Raw genomic sequence first — 10,966 nt, 5'->3', positions numbered from 1 at the left:
GTCGGTTTGTCGTAGATGTCCGTGTTGATTCGGTCGCCTGAGATAGAAATAGAAAGGTCGAGGAAGGGGAGGGAGGAATCTGAGACTGTCCAGGTGAATTTGAGGTCGGGGTGGAAGGTGTTGGTGAAGTGGATGAACTGTTCAACCTCCTCGTCGGAGCACGAGGAGGCGCCGATACAGTCATCGATGTAGCAGAGGAATAGGTGGGGGGTGGGGCCAGTGTATTTGAGGAGTGAGGGCTGGATGGACTTATTTTTGTTTTACTGCTGTTTTAAAAGCTTCAACAAATTGGCAGTCTCAGGCCTGTGTCTTCCCTCACTAATTTCTACATTTAACCTGGGATCTTTTGGTCTACTTCCCAGAGCAGCCTAGCATCTTGGAATGGAACTTCTGGGTCACACTCTCCCTGCTCAGCTTTCCCGAATCAAGTCAAATCCACAACTCAGGGCTGCAACTACATTTCACAATGTCTATGTTTCAGAAATGTAACATTAAATTTTTTAAAATGTAAATAAATGGAAAACATAATAAGAAACTGGTAATAATAGACTCACTGTAAACACAAGTCAATCAAGCCTGAGTTTATTATGTTCAAGAAGGTCAGATAGTGAGGACGGTGAACAGTGAATGAGCCATTGTGGCATTTTCTGGTAGAGTCATGACTCTATAATTGTTCCAGCAAGGGAATTAAATTATTTGTTTTGTTTCCAGATGGAAAGACAGCTGGTAAGTGAAGAGATTGCTTGGATCCAAAGGTTTCGAAAGCATTAATGGAATCATGGTCGCTTGGTGGTTACAGCACCAGGGACCCCAGGTTCATTTCCATCCTTGGGCAGCAGTCTGTGTGGAGTTTGCACATTCTCCCTGTGTTTGTGTATTTCCTCTGGGTGCTCTGGTTTCCTCCCACAGCCCAAAGATGTGCAGGTTAGGTGGATTGGTCATGCTAAATTGTTCATAATGTCCAGAGATGGACAGGCTAGGTGAACTGATCATGGGGAATGCAACGTTATGGGGCAGTGGTGGGTCTGGATGGGATGCCCCTTCAGAGGGTCAGCGTGGACTCAATGGGCCAAATGGCCTGCTTCCACACTTTAGGAATTCTATGTAAATTATTCATTTTGGTCACAGAACCAACCAGAGTTATGTTGAAGAGTTTAAAAAATTCTTTACATTTCTGTTTGGAGCATCCCAAGGCATGCCACATCATCATGGCAATGGTCCATGGGATTGTGGGTTTGCTTTAATCTAACTGGCTATGTTTGTGTGTGTGTGTGTGTGTGTGTCTGTGCATGTTTTGTTTGTGTGCATATCTATGTTTTTGTCTCTGTGTGTGTGTATATCTGTGGGTGCACATTTGTTTGTGTGTGACTATGTTTATGTGTGTGTGTATGTGTCCGTGTTTGCATGTCCGTGTTTATGTGTGTAAAAGGTGTGTCTGTGTATGTTTTTGTTTGTGTGCATGTCTATGTTTTTGTGTGTGTGCCTATGTGTGTGCATATCTGTGGGTGCGTATTTGTGTGTCTGTGTATTTGCTCACACAAGGCAGACTGCAGGCTACATTTTACAATGTGGTTAAATATGAAATTCTACATGTCATTGCCAAAAACAAATGAACTGTATGGATGTGTGAATGTACTAAGGGATCCAGGCTGCTGTAGCAAGCAATTAGGAAGTGGTATGTTGGCCTTCATTGCAAGAGGATTTGAGTAGTGAAACAGAGATGACTAACTGCAGTTATACAGGACTTGGTGAAACCGTATCTTGAACATTGTGTGCAGTTTTAGACCCGTTACCTAATAAAGGATGGACTGTGGAGAGAGTGCAGTGGATGTTCAGTGGGCTGGTACCTGGGATGGCAGGACTGTCCTATGAAGAGAGATTGGTTCAACTGGGCCTGTTGTCGTGGAGTCATACAGTCATAGAGATGTACAGCACGGAAACAGACCTTACTGTCCAACTCGTCCACAACGATCAGCCTAACCTAATCTAGTCCCATTGCCAGCAATTGGCCCATATCACTTTAAACCCTTCCTATTCATCCACCCATCCAAATGCCTTTTAAATGCTGTAGTTATACCAGCCTCCACCAATTTCTCTGGCAGCTCATTCCATACATGCACCACCCTCTGTGTGAAAAAGTTGCCCCTTAGGTCCCTTTTATATCTTTTCCTTCTAACCCTAAACCTAAACACTCGACTTCTGGAATCCCCCACCGCTGGGAAATGAATACCCATGCCCTTCATGATGTCATAAACCTCTATAGGGTCACCTCTCAGCCTCCGACACTCCAGGGAAAACATCCCAGCCTGCTCAACCTCTCCTAGAAAGCACAAATCCTCCAACCCTGGCAACATGCTTGTAAATCTTTTCTGAACCCTTTCAAGTTTCACAACATCTTTCCAATAGGAAGGAGACCAGAATTGCGCACAATATTCTAACAGTGGCCTAACCAATGTCCTGTACACCTGCAACATGACCTCCCAACCCCTGTACTCAATGCGCTGACCAATAAAGGAAAGCATACCAAACGCCTTCTTCACTATCCTATCTACCTGCGACTCTATTTTCAAATAACTATGATCCTGCACACCAACGTCTCTGTTCAGCAACACTCTGCAGGACCTTACCATTAAGTGTATAAATCCTGCTTTGATTTGCTTTTTCAAAATGTAGCAGCTCACGTTTTTTCTAAATTAAACTCTGTTTGCCACTCCTCAGCCCTTTGGCCCAACTGATGTGATGTATTGAAAATACCTAGATTGCTGTTCAGATCTTTTGCTATAAATTCTGGAGTTGTGTGATTTTTAGCATCGTCCACCCCAGTCCAACACTGGCACCTCCACATCATGGTTCTAATGAAATGTACCAAGACTGCTGTGTCACATTAAGCCATTAGCCATTCCCCCAAATCCCCTGAGATTTTCACATAAGATCTCCAGCAAAGCCCCGTGATACCAGTACAAAGATTATACCCGAATACTCCTGGTTATGTCTAAAATCCTGTTATAATCTGAAGTAACCTTCTTTGCTGTCCACTACACATCCAATTTTGGTGTCATCAACTATACCTCCTATTCACATCCAAATCACTTATATAAATGATGAAAAGTAGTGGACCCAGCACCGATCCTTGTGGCTCTCCACTGGCCTCCAGTCTGCAAAGCAACTCTCCACCACCACCCACTGTCTGCTACCTTCAAGCCAATTCTATATCCAAATGGCTAGTTCTCCCTGGTGCATCTGTAGAAGTTGATAAGGGTCCTTATGGACATGTCGAATTTCCTGAGTCACCTGAAGAAGAAGAGACGTTGTTGTATCGTCTTGACCTTCTCGAGGTTTATAAATTCATCAAGGACTAGGATAGGTTGAATAGCAAAGCTTTTTTTCCTCAGTTGAGGGAGTCCAAAATTAGTGGGCATAGGTTTAGGGTGAGAGGGGAAAGATATACAAGGGACTTAAGGGACAACTTTTTCACACAGAGAGCGCTGCGTGTCTGAAATGAGGTGGCAGAGTGAGTGGTGGAGGCTGATGCAATTATACATTTAAAAGGCATCTGGATGAGTATATGAATAGGAAGGGTTTAGAGGTAGAGGGGTCACGAATTGGACCGATGGGTTGGGTTTCATTCTGTACATCTGTTTCATCTCATTCCATACATGCTCCTCCCTCTGTGTGAATATGTTGCCCCTTGGGTCCCTTTTAAATCTTTCCTCACTTACCTTAACTCTATGCCCTCAAGTTCTGGACTCCTCTACCCTGGGAAAAAGACCTTTGCTATTCACCCCTCATGATTTTCTAAACCTCTTCAAGGTCACCTCTCAGTCTCTGATGCTCCAAGGAAAACAGCCCCAGCATATTCAATTTCCTTCTTTAGCTCAAATCCTCCAACCCTGGCAGCATCCTTGTAAATCTTTTCTGCAGCTTTCAAGTTTAACAATATCTTTCCCATATCAGGGAGACCAGAGTTGATTGCAGTATGCCAAAAGCTGCCTAACCAATTTCCCCTACAGCCACAACATGACATCCCATCTCCAATATTCAGGACAATGTCAATAATGCATGCACCATCAAGTCTCCTTACCCTCCTAGTCTCGGGGATATATTTGACCAGGAGATGAGCTAATCAACATTACAAGTTCTTCCACCTTAGTACCTACAGCACATAGACTGCAGCAGTTCAAGAAGGCGTCTCACCACCATCTTCTCAAAGGCAACTAGGATCAGGCAATAGATACTCACCCAGCCACATCCAGGTCCTACCAATGAATATGATGAAATGTTAAACAGCGCCAGGTTATAGTCCAACAGGTTTATTTGGAAGCACAAACGTTCAGAGTGCTGCCCCTTCCTCAGGTAGCTAGTGGGGCAGGATCATAGGACACGGAATTTATAGTAAAAAAATCAAAGTGTCATACAACTGATGTGATGTATTGAACAGACCTAGATTGCTGTTCAGATCTTTTACTATTAATTCTGACGTTGTGTGATTTTAAGATTCGTCCACCCCAGTCCAACACCAGCACCTCCACATCATGGTTACAATGAAATGGACCAAGACTGCTCTGTCACATGAAGCCATCAGCCATTACCCCAAATCCCCTGAGACTTTCACATAAGATCTCCAGCAAAGCCCCATGATACCTCGTACAAAGATTTTACCCGAATACTCACCCCTTGAAGTGTCCTGCTGGTTATGTCTAAAATTTGTATTCCAAGTAGTTCTTAACACAGGAACCACAGTCAGTTCACACCAAGAGATCTGACGTGGTCTCTCTCAAAATAACTCAAATATCAAACAAAAACATCACCAGCGTAAAAAAAAAACTCGACCACAGATTTACAGCAATGTACTGAAGAGATTTGTTTTCAGCAACGATCTGTAATGCCTTAACCGCTCCTTGGAAAATGAACTTGCAACAAAGATTCAACTTTAGTTTCAGTTTGCAATCCAGCAAAGTCAAACAAGAAAACAAATCTTAGCAAGGAAGTTTCAGCAGCAGGTCCTTTCATGTTCTGGAAGACCATCCCCGTCAAATAATCACACACACAGACACAAACCCTGAAAATATTCCCACACACACACAAAGCCTGTAAATATTCACACATACACACATAAATCCTATAAATATTCACACACACACTTACAAACCCTGTAAGTATTCTCACTCTCACACACACACACACAAACCCTGGAAAATATTCTCACGCACACACACATATCGCTGAAAATATTCTCATGTGTATAGCACACACACACAAACCCTGTAAATATTCACACATACATACATACACCCTGTAAAAGTTCGTTCACGCACTTACAAACTCTGTAAGTATTCTCTCTCTCACAAACACACACACGCACACCCTGGAAAATATTCTCACGCACATACACATACACAAAACCCTGTAAATATTCACACATAAACCCTGTAAATGTTCACAAACACGCCCACAAACTCTAAATATTCACACACACACACACACAAACCCTAGAAAATATTCTCACAGACACACACAATACCCTATAAACATTCACACAGACAAACCCTGTAAATATTCACACATACACACATAAACCCTGTAAACATTCACATTGACACTTACAAACCTCTCTCTCTCACGCATGCACACACACACAAACTCTGGAAAATATTCTCACACGCATACACATACACAAAACCCTCTAAACATTCACATACACACACAAACGTGAACCCTGTGAATATTCATACACACGCAAACACTGTAAATTATTGCACACACACATACGCTACAAGCCTTGTGAATTATCTTACACATACTGTTACAAAGCTGGTCACGTTTTTTCCTAAAAGCTGATCCTTGGCTCAAGGAGACTCTGTCCTTGATTTTTTTTCAGAGGGACAATATACTGGGCCAGACTCCAATCAGTCGGGTTTGGTACAGAGATGAAAATGATTTTGAGAGGCCTTTTGTTTACCTGTATACAGATGAGACTTCAGGTCAAAGTGGGTCATGTATTAGAAGCGAACTGTATAATGAAAAGGGAGTGGTCAGCTCTTTAACTGACCTGAGCTGAGCAGTTTAGTTCAGTCTTGAACTGGGAAGTTCAACAGGGAGCTGTGTGGACATTCTCTCTCTTTTCTGCCCTTAAACTTTGACCTTTAAGCATGTGTACCATTTATACTGGTTTTTAAAGGGAGTTTGCTTATTGGGACTGTTGTGTATGTTCGGAACAGCCTAATTAAGTCCAGTTGGATAGGCTGAATTCTTTAGGGATTCGTTATTCTGTTCTTTGTGTTTCATTGTGTAATTTTGTGATTAAATTTTTTGTCTGTTTTAAACCCTGGTAGTCAACCTAGCTAACTTACTCCAGGTAATTTTCACTGTAGGCTTACCGAAACAAATTGCAAAGTTAGGTCTAGGGCTGCATTCTTAAGAATTTTTTGAGTGGTCTAGCTGAGTCCATAACAATACACAAACCCTCCAAATATTTACACACACACTAGCCCTATAAATATTAACATGCATCACCCTGTATCTATTCACACATTTTTCACTCCCCTGGAAGCTTTAATACACACCAGTCCACTGTAAATGTTCCCACACACAAAGTCTGTAAACATTCACAATCATCACCCACTGTAAATAATCACACATGCCTACCCATACTACATAGATATTCAAACATGCCGCCTCTCTAGTAAATACTAAAAGTAAAATTACCATAGTCTCTCTCTGTCATTAGAGAGGAACTCTCCTCCCTTAGCAGCTATGCACCAAAAATGCAGGGGAAGAATACACCCTCCTTGGTATTCAGTGAGCTGACCCCCTGATTGACCCTGACTGATGGGTGACATTGAGCCCCCTGAATGAATATATGGACTTCAGTAAGGCTTTTGACAACATTCCTCCTGGTAGACTGATTAGCAAGGTTAGGTCTCATGGAATACAGGGAGAACTAGCCATTGGCTCGAAGGTAGAAGACAGAGGGTGGTGATGGAGGGTTGCTTTTCAGACTTCAGGCCTGTGACCAGTGATGTATCACAAGAATTAGTGCCGAGTCCACCACTTTTCGCCATTTATTTAAATGATTTGGATGCAAACATCAGAGGTACAATTAGTAAGTTTGCAAATGACACCAAAATTGGAGATGTAGTGGAACGTGAAGAAGGTTACCTCAGATTACAATTGGATCTTAATCAGATGGGCCAATGGGCTGAGGAGTGGCAGATGGAGTTTAATTTAGATAATGGTGAGGTGCTGCATTTTGGAAAAGCAAATCTGAGCAGGACTTATACACTTAATGTTAGGGTCCTACAGAGTGTTGTTAAACAAAGAGACCTTGGAGTGCAGGTTCATAGCTCCTTGAAAGTGGAGTCGCAGATAGATAGGATAGTGAAGAAGGCGTTTGGTATGCTTTCCTTTATTGGTCAGAGTATTGAGTACAGGAATTGGGAGGTCATGCTGTGACTGTACAGGACATTGGTTAGGCCACTTTTGGAATATTACATGCAATTCAGGTCTCCTTCCTATCGGAAGGATGTTTGGATGTTCCCAGGGTTTGAGGATTTGAACCATAGGAAACAGCTAAGTAGGCTGAAGCTGTTTTCCCTGGAGTGTCAGAGGCTGAGGGGTGACCATATAGAGTTTTATAAAATCATGAGGGGCATGGATAGGGTAAATAGACAAGGTCTTTTCCCCAGGGTGAGGAATTCCAGAACTAGAGGACATAGGTTGAGGGTGAGAGGGGAAAGATATAAAAGGGATCTAAGGGGCAACATTTTCATGCAGAGGGGGGTGCGTGTATGGAATGAGTTGCCAGAGGAAGTGATGGAGGCTGGTGCAATTATAGCATTTAAAAAGCATTTGGATGGGTAGATGAATAGGAAGGGTTTAGAGGGATATGGACCAAGTGCTGGCAAATGGGACGAGATTAGGTTACGATATCTGGTCGCCATGGACGATTTGGACTGAAAGGTCTGTTTCCATGCTGTACATCTCTATGACTGTATGACTCCACGACAACAGGCCCAGTTGAACCAATCTCTCTTCATAGGACAGTCCTGCCATCCCAGGTACCAGCCCACTGCACTCTCTCCACAGTCCATCCTTTATTAGGTAACGGGTCTAAAACTGCACACAATGTTCAAGATACGGTTTCACCAAGTCCTGTATAACTGCAGTTAGTCATCTCTGTTTCACTACTCAAATCCTCTTGCAATGAAGGCCAACATACCACTTCCTAATGGCTTGCTACACCCGCCTGAATCCCTTAGTACATTCACACATCCATACAGTTCATTTATTTTTGGCAATGACGTGCACAATTTCATATTTAACCACATTGTAAAATGTAGCCTGCAGACTGCCTTGTGTGAGCAAACACACAAACAGACACAGACAGAGACACAAACACATACACACACATAAAAACACATACACACAGAGACACACACACACACACATGCACACACACACAGAACTGCACAGACACACAAACACGCACACATAAACATAGACACACAAACAGACACACACAGATAAACACAGACAAGCACAGACTCACACATACACACAAACATAGCCAGTTAAATTAAAGCAAACCCACAATCCCACGGACCATTGCCATGATGATGGGGCATGCCTTGGGATGCTCCAAACAGAAATGTAAAGAATTTTTAAAACTCTTCAACATAACTCTGGTTGGTTCTGTGACCAAAATGAATAATTTACATAGAATCCCTAAAGTGTGGAAGCAGGCCATTTGGCCCATTGAGTCCACGCTGACCCTCTGAAGGGGCATCCCATCCAGACCCACCACTGCCCCATAACGTTGCATTCCCCATGATCAGTTCACCTAGCCTGTCCATCCCTGGACATTATGAACAATTTAGCATGACCAATCCACCTGACCTGCACATCTTTGGGCTGTGGGAGGAAACCAGAGCACCCAGAGGAAATGCACAGACACAGGAAGAATGTGCAAACTCCACACAGACTGCTGCCTAAGGATGGAAGTGAACCTGGTGTGTTTCCATTGACCTTTTTCAAACATCTGTATTTACCGAGCACTCTCTTCATTTAGCAGCTGTCTTTACCTTCTTTCCATCTGGAAACAAAACAAATAAATTAAATTCCTTGCTGGAATGATTATAGATCATGACTCTACCAAAAGAAAAGCACAGTGGCTCATTCACTGTTCATCTTCCTCTCTATCTGACCTTCTTGAATAGGTTATCTTTTAAATATAATAAACTCAGGCTTGTTTGACTTATGTTTACTGCGGGTTTGTTTTTACCAGTTCCTTATTATGTTTTCTATTTATTGACATTTTTTTTTAAATCTAATGTTACATTTCTGAAACATAGACATTGTGAAATGTAGTTGCAGCCCTGAGTTGTGGATTTGCCTTTATTCGGGAAAGCTGAGCAGGGAGGGTGTGACCCAGAAGTTCCATTCCAAGATGCTAGGCTGCTCTGGGAAGTAGACCAAAAGACCCCAGGTTAAATGTAGAAATTGGTGAGGGAGAACACAGGCCAGAGATTGCCAATTTGTTGAAGCTTTTAAAAACAAATATAAAACAAAAATAAGTCCATGCAGCCCTCACTCCTCACATACATTCACCCACCAGACACTCTCCATATTCCATCCTGTGCATTCTTAAGCTCTCCATGGTCCTTCATGCCCTCCCATGCCAACCTAAGGACCTCAGCCCACCCAATGGTACTCTATAACTCCTGTGCCAACTGAGTGCCAACTCAAGTCAACCAGCTACATTATGCACTTAAAGAAACAAAATTATTTCTCAAGATTTGAGAGAATCCACCATACCGTGGCTTTATGTTCTGTAAAAATGAAGCAAAGATATTACAATCATGAATCGATTCATCAGCACCTGAAAGGGCATATTCAAAGGAATATTCTTTCACAATGTGTCAGTGGTGAAGTCAATGACCTAGGGCATTATTGCAAGATTATTAATCCAGAGACCTTGGTAAGGTTCTGTGTTGGAGTCCCAACATATCAGATGGTGAAACCTGAATTCGATGCAAATCTTGATTTAAGAGTCAAAAGATGACCATAAAAACATTGTCGGACAAAGTCTTCTGGTCGCTAAATGCCCTTTAGGGAAGGAAACTGCTGCCCTTACCTGGTTTAAGTAGTCATGGCCAGACCAGCTCAGCAGCTGGTGATTGGTGCCACTCAGGAGCAAATGAATCAGAGAGGCAACTGGGAGACATGCTGAATCAGGAGCGGTGGGGAGCAGGAGCTAAGTTGGAAGAGTAGGATTTTCAGAGTTGTGTTGCTGAAGATTTTTGATCCAGTTAACATTTCTGATCCAGTCATGCTGATACATCTGCTTTTGTTGCACTTTCAGTGTTCCCAGTGATATGGAAGGTACGACTTAAATACAAATTCTACTTTTTAAGTTTCTTTATTATTGACTCGACAAAAAGACCTGTATGTTGGCACCATATACCTCAGGGCACACTGCATGGCCACTGGCCACACAATCGAACATCCACAGACATTGGCATCTGCCATGTACCAGCCTCTAATTGAGGCTTAGCTCTGATCCACTTATAGGACGCTTCAGCACTTCAATGCTGTACCTCATACTGCACTGCTAACTCTTGTTGCAATCCTGTAGTCCCTGAGGCACCCAGCTCATGGTCAAGACACCATCTTGAGCTGGTTTGCTTGTTCTCATTGCATTCACTCACTACCTGAATGACCACAGCGTTCCTGCCTTGCCCTTTTGCACCTACTCCCCAGCCAGAGATACCATCCTCACACTGCGGCTGTATCGTGTTACCCTTTAACACAGAAACACATCCAGGAAATTTTATGGTTATCTTCAAGGAGAAAGTGAGGTCTGCAGATGCTGGAGATCAGAGCTGAAAATGTGTTGCTGGAAAAGCGCAGCAGGTCAGACAGCATCCAGGGAACAGGAGAATCGACGTTTCGGGCATAAGCCCTTCTT

The 10,966-nt window shown here is 42.9% G+C and overlaps 2 protein-coding genes across 4 annotated transcripts in view; one reads left to right on the top strand and one right to left on the bottom strand.

The window, feature by feature from the left end:
• LOC122554145 (interferon-induced protein 44-like) overlaps positions 1-727 on the top strand; it is a 19,743-nt gene extending 19,016 nt beyond the window's left edge. The window contains exon 6 of one of the 3 annotated variants that reach the window (XM_043698713.1): positions 712-727. In XM_043698713.1, the coding sequence (XP_043554648.1) occupies position 712 (1 nt within the window). In that variant the 3' untranslated portion in view covers positions 713-727. Of the gene's footprint in view, positions 1-362; positions 531-711 lie in introns of those variants that run through there. The other 2 variants (XM_043698710.1, XM_043698712.1) reach the window with 2 other exon arrangements.
• An 8,694-nt stretch (positions 728-9,421) lies between these two features.
• Positions 9,422-10,966, bottom strand: part of LOC122554144 (interferon-induced protein 44-like) — a 32,868-nt gene continuing 31,323 nt past the window's right edge. Inside the window, exon 9 of the mRNA XM_043698709.1 lies at positions 9,422-9,458. Coding sequence (XP_043554644.1) covers position 9,458 — 1 coding nt within the window. The 3' untranslated portion in view covers positions 9,422-9,457. The remainder of the gene's footprint in view (positions 9,459-10,966) is intronic.

The sequence above is a fragment of the Chiloscyllium plagiosum genome, chromosome 11 (assembly GCF_004010195.1).
Source record: "Chiloscyllium plagiosum isolate BGI_BamShark_2017 chromosome 11, ASM401019v2, whole genome shotgun sequence".
Taxonomy (NCBI): domain Eukaryota; kingdom Metazoa; phylum Chordata; class Chondrichthyes; order Orectolobiformes; family Hemiscylliidae; genus Chiloscyllium; species Chiloscyllium plagiosum.
This window is presented reverse-complemented; position numbering and strand designations above follow the sequence as displayed.